The sequence below is a fragment of the Magallana gigas genome, chromosome 5, assembly GCF_963853765.1.
Source record: "Magallana gigas chromosome 5, xbMagGiga1.1, whole genome shotgun sequence".
Lineage (NCBI taxonomy): Eukaryota > Metazoa > Mollusca > Bivalvia > Ostreida > Ostreidae > Magallana > Magallana gigas.
Genome location: NC_088857.1, coordinates 25,524,721 through 25,542,596, shown reverse-complemented (window position 1 = coordinate 25,542,596; position 17,876 = coordinate 25,524,721). Strand labels below are relative to the sequence as shown.

The window sequence follows — 17,876 nt, the reverse complement described above, 5'->3', positions numbered from 1 at the left end:
TTCTCTAAGAGATAGACAGCTGTTGACAGATGTGATTGAATGCCTGTGAGAGATTGGTTCATAATCAGAATGTCGTCTAGATAAATTACCAGCCGTATACCCAGACGACGTAAAATTGCAATTGGAATTTTCATGATTTTTGTAAACTCACGCGGTGCTATTGCAATTCCGAAAGGAAGGGATGTAAATTCCATTATTTTGTTTTTCCAAACAAATTTCAGAAATTTTCGAAATTTCTCTGCCACGTTTATTGTCAGGTACGCATCTTTTAAATCTAGTTTTACTAACCAATCTCCCTCTTCCATGAGATCTCTTAACAGCTGTATCCCCTCCATTTTGAAATGTTCGTAAGGGAGAAAACTGTTCAGATTTTTTAGATTTATTACAGGCCTTAACTCGCCCCCCTTCTTCGGTACCAAAAATACGTTGCTGTAAAAGGAATCGCTTGTGGGAGTTGTCTCCCGTACCGCATTTTTCAACACTAAATTCTCTATTTCGGATTCTATCAAAACCTGTTCCTCTGATTTGAATTTCGACGGAATCGGAATTTTTCCCTGGAAAGGATTTGATAATAGGGGAATTTCTATCCCTTTAATTGATTGAAGGATCCAAGGATCCCGTGTATTTACACGTCCCCCAACTGGCACTGACTGGGGAATTTCTACAGCATTGAAAAACAGGAATTTTGATAGATTCCGATCGATCTCTGATAATTCTACCCGTTTTAGACTCACCTGATTCACTGAGTGACTGATTTCTTGGGAGGCACTGTATATTTCTGGTTTGCTCCCTGACCCTTGAATTGTGGGTACTGTGTGTATCTCTGATTCTGAGTGAACTGCCTCCTGTCTGTCTGTCTGCGACCCCCATACTGGAGGCTTGATGAGGGTCTCTGTAGAAAAAACTGGCGGTTTCTGTCAGAAAACTGTCTTGTTTGTGACCAAACTTTCTTATCACTGCCATTAGACAATAGCTGTTTTAATTCTCTATTATCTTTGTTATCTTTCGCTAATTGTTTAAGAAAATGTTTCCCAAATAAATCACTTTTACATTTTCCCAATGATTTCTTGTACCTTTTTTCAGAAAGCACATCTACAGATTCTGGCATTGTTTTAGCTAACACTGCCTTACGCTTATCCGTATTGAAAAGGAAATGGGCATTCCCTACAAACATAATCGCTCTTTGGACAAACTGAATAACATCAGAGGGGTCCATGCCCTTGCCCGTTTTGCTTATTCGCTCTGTCTCGCTCCATAAAACCGAAAGTGGCCCTAAAGCATCTAAAATTCTTATCTGTGTATTTACTTTATTTTTCTCTAACTTTCCATTCCATTTTTTACCCTTGAAAAATATTTTCTTGAAAAATCTGTCCAAAGACAAGCCCTGAAGCTTTTTAGAATGAGGTATGGGACAAATCTTAGCAATAGTCTGTCTGTTCTTTTTGTTAATCCCTTTTGTTGCGTACTTGGTGACAAATTTAAGAATCTTTTTAGGGATTTTTGGCTTAGAATTTGTGCTCTCAGAACATAAGAATAAATCAGAGTCCGAGTCAGACTCGGAACTAGAGCTTGAGGAGGAGCTAGAGGAACTAGAACTAGAGGAACTTGAGCTTGAATCAGTAGATGTTTTGCTTTTCTTGCGTTTTCTAGAGCTTGAGCGTGTTCTGATAGAAACATCGCCGGACTTACTTTTATCATTCCGAATTTGCTCTGACGACCACTGCCGTCTAAAATCATCCTCTGTCTTATCAGCCACAGAGATATGGTCTACTTCACATTGAGAGTCCTCTGACTCATCTACCTTTGTATTATCGCTCTCAACCGCCTCTGCGGGTGAGCTTTCTCTCTCGTCATGAGCCGGCGTAGCCTGTCCAGGCCCCGGCGAACGAAGTTGGGCATTAGCCATCCGAACACGTAAACACGTGTACACACTTGGCGAGCTGAATTGAAAGTCATCGATTGTATCTATCGAACGGTTAGGGTTTACCTGGGGCATGCGCATCGGGGTTTCATACCTGAGTGATTTTTATCTATTTATAGGTGGTCACACTTTAAAGAGCTGTATTTTTATTGTTGAATTGAAGGTCAATGCATTATTATATCTCACGGAAATATTTGAAATATAATCCTTAATCATATGACAATGAAGAGAATCGGATAGATCCCGAATTTTTAAACAATGCAAATGTCATATGATAAAAACGGATCATATACTTAAATGCCTACAACATATATATACTCAAATGAAATAGATTCATAAAAGATCGTTTTTGGTTTAGTTCCTAAGGGTAAGTTTTGGTAACGCTTGTTAATGGTAACATTGCGGCAGGTTTTATCAATCCTTGATTAAAAAATTATTGACGAGTGGCAAATACTTTTGTCTCTAAAATGTTGGGGTTGTATTATATCAAAAATCTATATTTTGATTTTTTTCCTTTTCCGGCCTCATTAGCAGAAAAATAGACAACCATTATCATTAGCATATGTAGCGACATATGGAAACCACTGTGACTTTTATAGTTTGGCTGTTAAAATAATAATAATGCGTTAAAAAAATAAACGGTTATGTATTGTATATAAATTGAATATAAACTCCAAAACTCATTTACTGTAAAACATGTATAATATTATCCCGTTATTTCAAGAAAATACGATCTTAACTTGAGCGACAGTGATATTTCAAAATGGAGTCATATAAATAAGAATGACTGAACAGCATTTTACTCCTTCGTATATATTTCATCTATAAATCATTTTGCATACAGTTGACAAAGCTTGTAATTTGAATCTAGACTTTCTTTCCAAGTATTTCATTCATTATTTGTTTTAATCATAATGATCTTTATATATATATATATATATATATATATATATATATATATATATATATATATATATATATATATATATATATATATATATATATATATATATATATATCCAAATTGAGTAAAGTTAATCCACACAAGTATTAAATAATAAAAAATAACAGAAAGCCGATTCAAAACTCTACCGGTTTCATTATAATCTTCAGGAGTTTTTTTTTTTTTTTTTTTTTTTTTTTTCTTTTTGGATAAAAAAAAAAACTCCTGAAGATTATAATGAAACCGGTAGAGTTTTGAATCGGCTTTCTGTTATCTTTTATTATATATATATATATATATATATATATATATATATATATATATATATATATATATATATATATATATATATTTGGTGAATAAAAATAAACTACATTACATAACTAATTATAAATTGTGTATATATATATTTATTGTCATGAAGTGTATACAAAATACAATAGAGTGAAACAAATCTAGTAGCTGTACCCGTATGCAACGCCCATGCATTCACTTATTTAAAACATGATTAAGATTTGATCATGACAGTACATCAATTATATGAACCCCTGAGGGACAAAATATTGGCAAACATATGAGAAAAGCAGATATTTTCATCCCAAGTGGTCTGAAATAATCAATGATGCCTAAAAATATGGTCAACATGTATGTTTTAAAATGAATACTAGTAAAGCATAGTAAACACTTGGTTTTTTTTTATAAGAAACAAATCAAAATTCAAAATAGGGTTTGAAATATATCACCTTCATTTACTCAACTGTTTTAGTATAATTATAAGTAAAGTTCTTGAGTTCAATCGCTGCTATTAGCTAGTTATTACACAACAGATATCCTAGCTACATGAAGTTTTACTTCTCAATAGTACACAAATTCACGATTCCAATCTGCAAGCAAATGTATTAAATAGGTTCAGGGGCACTGACACACTGGCAAACATTTTCATATACATATTCCAAGATTTGATAATGCATAAAATTAAAGTGTGTTAAAAGATGGTCATGGTGACATATTTCGGAAACCAAGAGGTATAGCGCCTTTTCGCCATTATTTCGCCTACACCTGTGTTTGGACGGAAAGTACCTGTTACTAAAAATAGCTTCAGGTACCTAGCTGTAGCAATATGATTTTCGAAACCTGGATACACTGTACTGGTTTTATAATGGTGTCTGTAACAACTGATTTGTCATAAATTCGGGAAACTCTGTGTATAGCAGTAGTTGTTATTCTGAACTGTGACAAGTTCAAGCAAAATGCAATGGATCTAAGTGTAAATAGAGTATATGTATAGTGTTAATGAAGAGATCTGTTTATATTGGTTATGCTCAATATGACATACTCAGATTGAAGTAAACAAGATAATTTTTTTTAAAAGCCCAGAAGATTAGAAATGTGTAACTTAATCTCTCTATTCTGTTCATGTTTCAATTTATTAGTGAAAAAAAATCACTTAGCTAGTGGATTCGATCCAGCGACCACAAAATCCAAAAGACCTCCGCGTTACCACTAGGCCACACATCTAACAGCAGATGCATTTTCAATATATAAGGCTATATACATGATTGTATTAGAAAAAACACTGATTGAAATATTTGTCTAATTTTCAGTACGAAGACTGCGTTAAACCAAAATTAATTCAATGTAAAAGTGTACTACAGTACCTGTAGAACATTATTTTAATTGGATGTCTTCTAGCATGGAAATTGTCTTATTTGCGTTTCTTTTAATATATTTAAACTAAATATTGTATAATATTAAAAATGTCTGATATTTGAAAAAGTCCTATATTTGAGGCCAAATCGTATATTAAGTGTGCTATACCTCTTTCATAAGTGTTCTACTAACATCTACTAAAATTCTTTTCATCATTTGCCTAAAGTAAAAAGATTGACAATGAATAGTAAAATGCAAAAAGTAGGTCATGATGACCTAACTTACAGTTAACATATATTGAAGTTATAAAGACACACCAACTAACAATTAAGGTATAGTGATCCTAGGTCTATTATATCAGAGATAAAGATTTTACTATGAATTAAAGCAGACTGCTTTTATCTTCTTTTAAGTCTTTTGACTCTTAAGTAATGCTATGTTGATTGTACAAAATGAATAATCCCCTCACTAATCTTGTTATTTACCATGCAACACAGAATGCAGGTAATTGTGGCTTATATTTATATTGATACAAACAAAGGCTTCAAAATTAATCCACTGAAATGGCTTGAAGAGGCCAATGAATCACATTGCTCACATGAACAACAGTTGATTTGAATATATTTTATTCCATTATATAATATACCATAGGTTTGAACACAAGTTCTTGCAACTTACTGCGCAGATTCTTACCCAACAGTTGTTGGATCTATTCTTAATCTATAACTCTTCTTAAAATTGAATACCTCACCAAAATTAGACAATAAGTAAAAACAAAATGTAAAATGTATATCATTGAAATTTACTCTTAGAACATCATATTCTAAGATTCTAAGATCAACTGACAAATCTTACAACAATAGGCTTCAAGGTACCGGTATCAAGAATTGACAATATTGGATTATTATTAACAATTATGATGACAATATTGGATTATTATTAACAATTATGATGAAAAGCTAAGAGTAGATTACTGTGACCTTCTTTTTTTGGTAAACATATCTTGAAGTTGCAAGATTATCTGATAAACACCAAAAGTAAGTCAGTGTGACCTAGTTCTTCACTGAAACATCTTGACGCCCTAACACTACATATACATTATGTATCATAGATCCTTGGTCATGCATGCTGTATTGTTCCAATTGTAATAGCTAATGGAATTAAAGTAATACCATTTATGTATCATTATAAGAAAATTTTAAAGTCCACAGTATCTTACAAATGTACCATGAAATTACAAATGTATGTCATGATATGTCAAATTTTGTAACTTTTTAAAATTTCTTTCATTACTAAACATCTTTTTTCAGTTTATGGAAGAAAATGAAAACCGTACATCTGCTATTTGTTAAATTTTTGTTGAAAAACTGTTGTAGAAAAGGGGGGTATACATATTGTGTAGATTCTGGTCAGAAAAATAAACCACATAAGACATGGAATTGTATATTTTGCACAAGATATATAAGGATATTTAGAATTACTTTAACCATATACTTGCTGCATAGGGACCCAACCACCTTTATATCAAAATGTACTTGAAGAAATAGTAGAGCACACTCTTACTTAATTTTATGTGTTTTATAAATTTGCTAATTAAAAAGCCTGCCTCATTATTTTTTTTCTGGGGGGGGGGGGGGGGGGGGGGGGGGGAGATGGAAACTCCCTTTGAAAGAATATTGGTCTGTAAACCAGAAATTTTGTGTTTCTTTATATTAGCAACAACTGCTATTGTTTATATTTTCATTATAATCTCTCCTTGTTTAAGGGTCACAACCTTACTCTTAAAAACTTGGTTATGGTGTCTTAAAGGTGCGGTTGCAAGATGCGATTTACCATCAGATTTTCAATTGACTTGCTCAGGTAAGTCAATTGAAGTCGACTGATGAGGTGGTCACACTATCCGATTTTACAAATTGATTTTCGATTAATAAAACCTATTCAATATTTTTGTTGCACAGGAAAAAGTCATTGTGACATCACGATTCTCACCAGATAGTGAATTGAAAATCCAATGCATTTCAGATTTTCAATCGACTTCAGACTTTGCTTTCGACTTTAGACTTAGGTGGTCACATGGTACGATTTTAGTCTAAAGCAAATAAGATGACATAAATCTGATTGAAAAATCTGATCATCTTTAAGAAGTACTCATATTCCAAGTTTATGCACACATCATAAATGGTAATAGAACTAACTAAATAATGGAAAAATGAAATTGCTAAAATCTATCATAATTACACCCTTTAAAAGAAAATTTTAAAAACTTGTAATAAAAGAACAGCTACCAATTTAAAAACATACATGTATCTATATATACAATCAAAGTACATTAATTTATAACATAATATTATTAGAGGCCATAGGCCTGAGTCACTCAAGTGATTTAAAAATCTGGTGACCTAAAATGGTGAAAAAATACCCTTGTTCTACATCATATTATTTCTTATAAAATGTGAAAAAAGTCTACAACCAGACATCAAGCTGCCACAAGAATTCCACTCAACAAGTACATTCACACTTCATCTACACTGATAGCACCAAACTCAGAGAACAACACATTCCTAGGCAGTCTACCCACTGATCCAAAGCCAGAGGGCCTCCGGCTGGGTAGTGTAAATAGCCCAGACTTTGTGTTCTCATGTATACATGCATATAAGACAACAATTTTGTAAATAAAGAGAATAAATCATACACATGAATGCTATGTAAATCTGGGACTTTGTATATAATTTCTGATCAGATCTATGACTACAATGTTGTAAATCAAGAGAATAAACCATACACATTAATGCTCTGTAATTCAGGGACGTTATATATAATTTCTGAGCAGATCTAAAAAGCCTAATATTAAGTGAAACAGTTCCTCGATGATTCATCATAATATTTAACAAAAGTACATGTATACAGCAGTCGCCGATTTGGTGGGAATTTTAGCATCAGCAGTGTCACATAAGGTCCATCATTTAAAATTCAAATGTATAAATACATCATACTTGAGATTTTGAAGCTCCAGGCATCTGCTGCAGTGAATCACATAGAACTGATTCAATACGGTAACCAATAACTCCACACAGTATGTCACAGAATGTTGCCAATAGACCCTTCTGTTCCGAAGTTTTTCCGTAGTATGACATGAAGTTATAGACATTTTGCGGAGTTCAGCATATGTACACATAACAGTTGTTAAGTGTCCACTGGTTTGTAGGGAACACCTGGGGTAAAAGCTTTGGCCTCTTTGGAACTCTTTGGTTTGAACATCCTCTTGTTGACCACCCTGTGAGGCGAGTGCTGGGAGTGACTGGCACTGTGTGTGTCCACTTGAGTGACCAGCGCCGCCTTCTCGGAGTTCTTTATCCCTTTGTCTTTTGATGGCAAAAGAAATGTCACTTTCTCCTGTAAATAAAATGACGCATCAAGAGTTGAATTTTAATTCAAAAGAGAATTTTTAATAAAAATATTACTTCATACCGGTAATTTGTTTCTATTTGCAGTCAGATACATGTACTGGTATATCTTTTATGCTCTCGTACTATTTGGCGAATTTTTTAATGAAAACTTTGAGAAATGTATATATAGTAAAGTTTAAATTTTAAATATATGTGCATCTAGATTGATCTCGATTCTTTTGGAGATGAAATCATTGTTTGATACGTATTGCATGTCGGAAAACGCTTCTATCCTTCTATCTACAGTAATAGACACAAGTTTCATCGGTTGAAATGATTTAAACATATCAAAACTTCACTCTGCCTCCTCTCCTAAATAAATCTGACCTTTTTCTTGTTAAACTTAAATATTTTCCATTCTTGTGAGCCTGACAGTGAGCTGTTGTCCACATTGATGGTCTCTGTGCTCGTCTTCTGGTAGGTGGGGTTGGAGTAGGTCAGGGAGGAGAACTCACTTTGCCCAACTTCATATGTTTGTCTTTTTTTCCTGTAAAAATATTCCAATAACTTTATTAATAACACAAATGCAAACATTTATTTGGAAATTTCCAAATATCAAACATTTATTTTGCAGTTATAAGTTACATGTGCACAATGAGGACCATTTTTCTCCTTTAACATAGAGATAGATTATGACAAAATACTTTGACCAGCTGAAGAAGAAAGACGGATGCACAAGTTTATTCATTGGTACGAGTTGAATATTCTGGTTATTTTATGTAAGGAGAAATGAAAATATGCATATTCATTCTATACTTTTTTTTATAAGAGTAAATATCTGCCCATTACTGCAAGAAAAGCAATTTAGAGGAAATAACAGCAACGTTGTTTACAAAAAAAAGACTGAGATGTTTGTAAAACACTTATGCCCCCCCCCCCCCCCCCACCCCCCTTGGAAATATCTGCGAAGAAAATGAACAGAAGCTGCAAATAGTCCAAGGCACATAACTCATTCAAAAAATGCTTGATTGTATTCAAAATTAATCTTGACCTAGTTATTACTGGTATTTAGAATAATCAGCTAGTATACAAATTTCAGTTCAGCGAGTACAACCTCTGAAAAGAAAATGTCTTGAACAAAAAACCGCAAATAATTGGACATTTTCTAAATCCAAGGGGTATAACTCTGTAAAAATTTGACCAAGATGTTATTATGATAAACCTGTTTACTATATTTCATTTCAATATGTGCATCCTCTGCAAAGAAAATGAACGGAAACTGCAAATAATTGGAATTCATCTACCTCAAAGGGGCAATACTCTGTCAAAAAATGCTTCATCGTACCCAAAATCAAACTTGACCTAGATATTGTTATGATTAACCTCCATATTAAATTCTATTTCAATATGTGCATCCTCTGGGAAGAAAATAAATTTAATGCTGTAAGTGACAAATCCTTAATCTGTACCATTTTGCAGCAAATTTTATCATAATTTAGATTATGAACTAGTTCTTTCTGAGGTGTGTTCAATTCAGTTGACCATCTAGTCAACTGATAATTTTTTTTCTGTTCACAATTCATACCTTCTCCTATATTTGACTACAACTGCAATGATAAAAAAGATCAGGACTATGATCCCCAATGCAACTGCTATCATCACTTTCTTTGTCACATTATCTGAAATTACAAAAAAAAATCCAAATTCCAATTATCATATTTTTAACATGTTCACGGTCCATGCAGTTCATGTATAACATTTAACACTGGTGTATACATGTAGATAGAGTAAAGTTTATTGAAAAATAAACCATGAAGGTTCAAATAAGTGACAATCCAACGCCATACCTTCAGTGGTAGAAGCTGTAGGAGAGGGTGTATCACACAGACCAGCGGCAGAATCCTCATCAGAGCAGCTGTAAGACAAATACCATCCTCTAATGATCATCTACACATTACATGTACCAAATATTTGAAAAAAACCCAAAACAAAACTTTTTTCTAAGTGGAGGCCTTACAAGTTGCCACAACCTTACTGTTACATGTACCTTAAAGGTTTTATGCAAGGAAATAACTAATTAGAATGAACTTGCTGGTCAATTATAGCTCTAATACTTGTAGGAATGATAATTTCTGTTGATATTTTGTTTTTTATGTTTATGCAGTGCCTGATTTTTGGCGTTCAGATTAATTTCTGGATCATATTCTAGGAATATCCTTATAGGGAACTTTTTCTTTGGTGCACATGATGCAACCTCCTGGATATTATTGAGTCTGTCAACATGTGGAATTCAGGGTAGGTATGTTACTGTAAATTTTCTCTCTTGAAAGTCTCATTAAAGTACTGTATATTTCTGATCATAAATTTTTGTCCACACATCAAAGTTTAAATTACTTCGCCATTAATTCTCTCCTAAGAGTCTCCATGAATGATTTAATTCAAGCTATCATAGAGTAATATTATCTCCTTATGTGAGCCTTTGATCATGTTGATGTTCTCATACTTCTTAAAACGAGAACCAACATGTTTACTACTAAGAATTTACAAGGAATTTAATGGATGGAAGATTCAACTTGATATGTATAGTACCGATCAGACCCAACCTAATAGAAAGTAAACCCCAACTACACCCTGGGTTTACTTTCTGGGTTAACTGTGGGTTAACTAGAGTGGACCCAGAATTCGGAATATACAAGGGGCAGTAATTACAGGCAGTAAGGTGGTAAGATAATATACAGGTCTGCTTCACACTACAGTGCATACAGTTGACCTTAAAGGCAATTCTTGAATAAACCCAAAGTAAAGCCTGAGTAAACTCAAAGTAAACCCCAAGTGGACCAAATTTTCAAAAAGTAAACCCAAAGTAAACCTAGAAAGTAAACCCGGGGTTTAGTTTGGGCTTACTCTGGTGTTAGGTTGGGTCTGATCGGTACTGTACGATACAGGTGCATCAAGCTACCGCTACCTACCCTAAGTTAACATAAACAGGATTTTTGCTGTTCTTCTCTTTACTGGGTACTGCCAATAAAGAAAACACACTAGTATAAGAAAAAAATATTTCAAAACATAAAAAAATTAAAGTAATTTCAAAAATTTGATTTTTGAAAACTTTAAAATGGTGTTTTTAGAACATTAAAAGTACTTTAATACATTTAGCAAAAACATTCTTTGTAATTTACAGCAAATAGACAATAACACACTGCTTGATACATAATTTCTCATTATAGTGACCTACCCAACACACAGGGTCTCTTAGGGTCAGGTTTGTCTGGACAGGCGCACTGATAACCATCAGGTCTGGCTAAACATAGATGGGAACAGCCTCCATTCTTGACCAAGCACATGTTTTTACCTGTTTTTTGAAAACAGATCATTAAATGTTAAATCTTAAATTGCATTTTCTGTTCACTGCCAAATGCTTGAGCCAGCTTGGGCACTTTGATGCCCCAGTTTGTACAATACCCACCCTTCTGTCTGTCGCGAGCCACAAACTCAATGTCCATCAGCCCTTCCAGGCTTTGCTGGATGATTGTCCTCTGCAGGCCTGTGCGCTTACTGGCCTTCTCAATCCTCTCTGTCTGCCAGTCCGTCCAGTAGATGTATTCCTCATACTAAAATCAAAATCATCAAATTTATAAAAACACATTAAACAAAGTAAAATTACACTAGTCCTAATGCATTGTTTACATGGTGGATCTGTGTAACATCATAAATCAACAAAATCAACAACAATAAGCCGGAAACAACTTTTTACGGGCGCTGAGTTTTCACGGTTATTTCAAAGTAATGCAAAGGCAAAAAAAAATCTTACTAAATGTATTTTAACATTCATTTCTACCAAGCTTTATATTTATGAAAAAAAATCATAGTGTTAAAAATCGTTTCATATGACATTTAAGATCCAACATATTAAATAGACACAGTCATTGGCCATTCAAAAACTCCAACAGCAGACGTACCAGCTGTCACACAATACTTATCCTATTTTATAACCTCAACAGCACCAACACCCTTATTCAATTGGAACTTTTGATTTACAGATCTGCATTGAATTATACCTCTTGATTTATGTAATTGTAGGGCATAGTTTACTTCCACATTTCTGAGTAGGCCTAACATACATTAATACACAAACATTCCTGAGCAACGTACAAAACAATGGAGACTTCTATATTTATCCAGTACATGCACTGTGTTAAAACAATACCCAGGTAAAAACACCCCTGAGCTTCTTATCAAATGGCTTAACCAGTATTTTTAACTGCTTAAAACTCACCACTGCCAAGCCAAACGGGTGAATGATGTCATTGATTAAAACAGCTCTGTGTTCGCCATTGAAGTCTGAGGTCTCTATCTTGTCTAGCTTGGCATCCACCCAGTATAAGCGCTGCATCTCATAGTCAATGCATAAACCATTAGGAAATCCTGGCAAAGCACCAAACAGGGACATGTTAGTCTAGTATTCATGTACTGTACAACTGTATCAAAGGTAGATAGTCACAATTTTGGTCAAAACTTATTTTTCCATTTATAATGTTTACAATGTTTCAGTTCTACAAGTCAACCAAAAATATCTAGTGTAACAGTTGTTACATTCATTTAGGTCTGACATGTCTAAACCTCAAATTTTGTTTCAACATTCAAATCTGAAAATGTAAACAAAAACATGACCAAAAACATAGGTAATCACAGATTACAAAGCTCACCGAGACGAGACATCACCCTTATGAGACTTCACCTTTATGAAACCACCTTTATCATATTAAATGAAAATCATACTTTATGATCTTGGATATTCATGGATTCTGTTTTGACACAATATCGTATATCATCTGTTAAAAAATTGTATGATAATCATATGTTCATATGTTAATCAATACAATAATATAAAATAAAATATTGCATCCTATCATATTTATAACATATATCATATAATACAATAAAATACCATAATAAACAATGATGAGATATGATATTGTAATGTATGATATGACATTGTGTTGTGTTATACATTATTGTATTTGATCACATAATACAATATCATAATATATAAAACAATATAGTATTAAAGTACAATATCATATTACATAATACATCATAACATTGAAACATATGATATTATATTGTATAAAATAGTATGATATTGTATGATACTGTATCGTTTTTTATACATAATATGATATTGTATCAAATGATACAATATAATTTGATATGTACAACATTGTATCATATCAAATGATACAATATTTTGTGATAAAGTAAAATATTATATAATACATTATCATATTATACATTGTGTATCATATGATACAATAATATATTTTACAATATCATACAAAACAATTTCATGTGATGTGATATTATATCATATTATAAACCAATATCATATTATACAATATCGTATGATACGATATTATATAATATTACAGTATCTTATTTTACAATTTCATGTGATATAATTCTATATTACAGAAACTTATATCATATTATACAATATCGTATGATACAATATTATAGAATATACAATATTGTGTCATAGGATACAATATTATATTTTGCAATATCTTATGTAATAGTATCATGTGATAAAATAATAAATTAATAATACAATATAATATTATACATTGTTATACTTTCATGTTAAATACTGAAATCTGATTGGTTAAGACGCAGTTAATAATATTTACTATTACCCTCAGCGTTAGCAACGCACTTGGCAACGGGTAACATTAAAAAATGTTACATGCGCGAAAATTATGCGCGTACGGTTCGCTGTAAAATTCACGTTATTCCTATATAAAAGCAGTAAAATTTTCTTAAAAATTTTAAAAAAGACATTCAGTATAACAAAATAAATAGTGCCTGTTTGGGAGGATAACAGTTGAAATTGACACCCCTCGAAAACCATTGTCAACCTCCGCTTCGCGTCGGTTGACAATGGTTTTCTCGGGGTGTCAATTTCAACTGTTACCCTCCCAAACAGGCACTATTTATATAATATTATATCATAATATACAATACTATACATAACGATATCATGATACAATATCATAATATAAAATATCAAAAAAATTGATACAATATCATATCATATCATATAACTTTTTATAATATTACATATGATATTATATTGTATCATATTAAACAATATTGTTTCATACCGTACAATTCTATATCATAGGAATCATGTTATATCATTTATCAACAAACACATCTATCTATCGAGCAGGTTTGAGTGAGGTAGGAGATTTCTTTAGCATCCTTGATAATGGAGATCAGGCTCTGCATCTGAAGCAACCTCTGCATTTCATTTATAATATAGTTAAATCAACTACGCAAGCTATCATCTATAAAACATGTGACCTGTTCCAAAAAAACTAAACCTCATCCAGCATCCGAAACCTATGGCTCAGATTCAGCATTCAAGCCTGTCGGGTGCATCAGTATACATAAGACGCATCTCCATGCAAGTTTGGTGAAGTTCAGACCAGTAATAACTAAGATATCATCATCAGAGGGCACTAGCAATTAAAACCTTAACCTGCTCCAGCATCCGCAACTTATGGCTCAGATTCAACATCCATGCCTGTCAGGTGCATCTGTATCAAAAGACACACCATTCATTCAAGTTTGGTGAAGTTAGGACCTGTAATAACTAAGATATATTTTTTAGCATCCATCATAATGGAGATCAAGCTCTGCATCTGAAGCTTCCTCTGTGATTCATTCATATTACAGTTTAATCAACTATGTAAGTTTGAAATAGTACTATTATCTATTAAACATGTGACCTGTTCAAAAAAACTTAACCATATCCAGCATCTGAAACCTATGGCTCAGACTCAGCATTCAAGCCTGCCAGGTGCATCAGTATCATAAGACGTCTGGTGAAGTTAGGACAAGTAATAACTAAGATATAATCATCAGAGGGCACCTGTTTTAAAAACTTTAACCAGCTCTAAAAACCTTAACCTTCTCCAGCATCCGAAACCTATGGCTCAGATTCAGCATTCAAGCCTGTCTGGTGCATCAGTATCATAAGACGCACCATCCATGGAAGTCTGGTGAAGTTAGGACAAGTAGTAACTAAGATATAATCATCAGAGGGCACCTGCAACAAAAACTTTAACCAGCTCTAAAAACCTTAACCTCCTTCAGCATCTGTAACCTATAGCTCAGATTCAGCATTCAAGCCTGCCTGGTGCATCAGTATCATAAGACACACCATCAATGCAAGTTTGGTGAAGTACGGACCAGCAGTAACTTAGATATTGCTATCAAAGGGCACCAGCAACAAAAACTTTAACCTGCTCCAAAAACCTTAACCTCCTCCAGCATCCGAAACCTATAGCTCAGATTCAGCACTCAAGCCTGTCTGGTGCGTCAGTATCATAAGACACACCATCCATGCAAGTTTGGTGAGGTATGGACCAGCAGTAACTTAGATATTGCTGTCAAAGGGCACCTGCAACAAAAACTTTAACCGGGTCCAACAACCTTAACCTCCTCCAGCATCTGAAATTTAGGACTCAGATTCAGCATCCAAGTCTTTCAAGTCCATAAGTAGGTCCAGATGCATCATCCATGCAAGTTTGGTGAAGAAAGGACAAGTAATAGCTTAGATACAGGACCTGCAACAAAAACTTTAACCAGGTCCGGACGCCGACGCCGAGGGTATAGCATAAGCTCCCCCTGACTTCGTCTCGGTGAGCTAAAAATGTGAGCTAGCTCTGCACTTTGCTTATAACTCTACTACTGACACTCAAATTTTGGTTGATCATTAGAAATGCATTATTAGCTAGAGCGTTGTAAACAATAAAAATAGAAAAGTAAAACTTGACCAAAATTGTGACCATGCTCCTTTAATATTCTGAATAAGATTTTCCTACTATATATCACATTACATCAAACAAGTCTTTATATGATATTTATTTCTATAATTTTGCAGTGAATTATTGAGATTCACATTCAAAAGCTTGCAGAAAAACGTTTGCAGCAAAATCCAATACAAATCAAAATTCCAAACAATATTTTGGGAAAAATCTGTCTAAATTGAGCGTAGCATAACATTTAAGTCTGACACTTCCACAGTACCTAGACCAGTGTTTACTATAACTTTTCTGTTGGTTCCATCCATATATGATTTCTCTATTTTTGGTTTGTTTCCCCAGTCTGTCCAGAACATCCAGCTAAATGTGAAAAAAAATATTAGATCATCTCTTGTATATTTCCAATAAATGTACCGGTACAGACGGCTTAAAATGAATGATAGGTAAATAATGGTAGCCCACCCCTTCTCTGGGTACAGAGTTATGGCTCTTGGTTCATCCAGTCTTTCATTGATGATTGTTTTCCTGTATCTTCCATCAAGTTTGGCTACTTCTATTCTATCTCGACCTTCAGATAACAAGTAAGCAGTTAGAAATGTCATGTATCTATATACCGGTAGTATTTTTATACTATAAATGTATTTCATTAAGCTGTGTAATCTTTCTAGCGTTTTTGGCAAAATGCAGCTTCTGCTAATTCAAGTAAATCCCTAAATGCCATGCATCTATATATGTATAAAAATAGGAATATTCAGAAATACGCTAATTCAAACCCATGTCAACTTGTTCAACAAGAGGCCCATGAGCTATATCGCTCACCTGAACAACAATAGCTATTTAATTGTAAATAATCTACATATGAAATATCAACTTTATATATGCATCCCTTCAAAAGTTAGAGGGCAAAAACTGACAGAGAATTTTTCATTTTTATCAATGTTTAAGAGGCACAACTCTGTCAAAAATCATCGGACCAGAACCAAATTCAAACTCAACCTGTATATTTATAAGACACATCCATGTATCAAATTTGAGTTGAATGTGTGCAACGCGTGTTTAGATAATGATTGGAAAGTGAATGATGATTAAATGACAGGACGGAATGACAGATTGTCAGAATGACTGAACAGGGTAACACTATATGCCCCAGCCTTGCATGGATAAAAATCATCAATTTCATCAATATTATGAAGGTAATGTAAATGATACTGTAAAAGTGGTTATTTACGCTAGTGGTTAAGAATGCATTTTCTATGGTCAAACAATATGCGTTGGTATTAAATACGTGAAATTACTACTCCCAAGTTTTGATAGTTTTACCGTATGCGATGGGAAAGGACTATGTGCGGTATGGTCAAATATCTGCCCCCGATTTCAACCAATTTTAAATAGTATCGTATAAAAATGAAATCTTCACATATCATTGTAAAGAGGATGCCTATAACTTTAATAATGATTTTAGTCATCATTGCTCACTCCCTGTGTATCTATTACGTCACCTAAATGACCTAATTCCCGCAAATTTGCAAACAAATGAAGATATTCTCATTTTTGCTCTATATTTTGCATTCGGAAGTATAGAGCGCAGGTCTGCTCAAGTGCGATTTTAACATATGTTTTTCTTCAGATAGTTATACATATTATACTAAAAAATGGTACTTGAGCAAGCCTGCGCTCGATGTTTCCCAGTCGAATAACCATCGGAAAACACCCATATTTTGCTATAAAACATCAATTTATCAAAATAATGCTATTTCATGACGTCATTTCTACATTATGACGTCACTGTGGTGATAACCTTTTACACCTTTATTTCCAATATGATTTTAACTATCTTTCACCATATTTTAAAGCTCTTTCTAAAACTTTGATTTTGGGGAGCAAAAATTGCATAAAACCGCACTTAGTCCTTTGACACGATTTCAAGCTTACAATATAGCTAAATTTCTCCCATGCAGAAATTAACACTTTCACATGATTATAAACATCAAATGATTTATTTTTGATGTCATTACTGTTCTATGATAATTTGTCCTCTTAACTGACAGTTCTTGACAAATATCCTGACTAAAAAGTGCTGAATTATAGGGAATACACTATATAGGCTGTACTGTAAATGTTTTGATTCTGGAAAATGTGAAAAGTCA

General features: G+C 33.4%; 1 protein-coding gene across 2 annotated transcripts in view; it reads right to left on the bottom strand.

Moving 5' to 3' along the window:
- Nucleotides 1-6,156: 6,156 nt before the first annotated feature.
- The window catches only part of LOC105336972 (low-density lipoprotein receptor-related protein 4), a 64,221-nt gene continuing 52,501 nt past the window's right edge, over nucleotides 6,157-17,876 (bottom strand). For both annotated transcript variants that reach the window (XM_034470956.2, XM_034470962.2), the window contains exons 34-43: nucleotides 16,192-16,297; nucleotides 15,995-16,089; nucleotides 12,177-12,325; nucleotides 11,367-11,511; nucleotides 11,136-11,252; nucleotides 10,870-10,918; nucleotides 9,748-9,815; nucleotides 9,486-9,579; nucleotides 8,288-8,447; nucleotides 6,157-7,907 (exon numbers count right to left, since the gene is read on the bottom strand). In XM_034470956.2, the coding sequence (XP_034326847.2) occupies nucleotides 7,698-7,907; nucleotides 8,288-8,447; nucleotides 9,486-9,579; nucleotides 9,748-9,815; nucleotides 10,870-10,918; nucleotides 11,136-11,252; nucleotides 11,367-11,511; nucleotides 12,177-12,325; nucleotides 15,995-16,089; nucleotides 16,192-16,297 (1,193 nt within the window). In that variant the 3' untranslated portion in view covers nucleotides 6,157-7,697. The remainder of the gene's footprint in view (nucleotides 7,908-8,287; nucleotides 8,448-9,485; nucleotides 9,580-9,747; nucleotides 9,816-10,869; nucleotides 10,919-11,135; nucleotides 11,253-11,366; nucleotides 11,512-12,176; nucleotides 12,326-15,994; nucleotides 16,090-16,191; nucleotides 16,298-17,876) is intronic.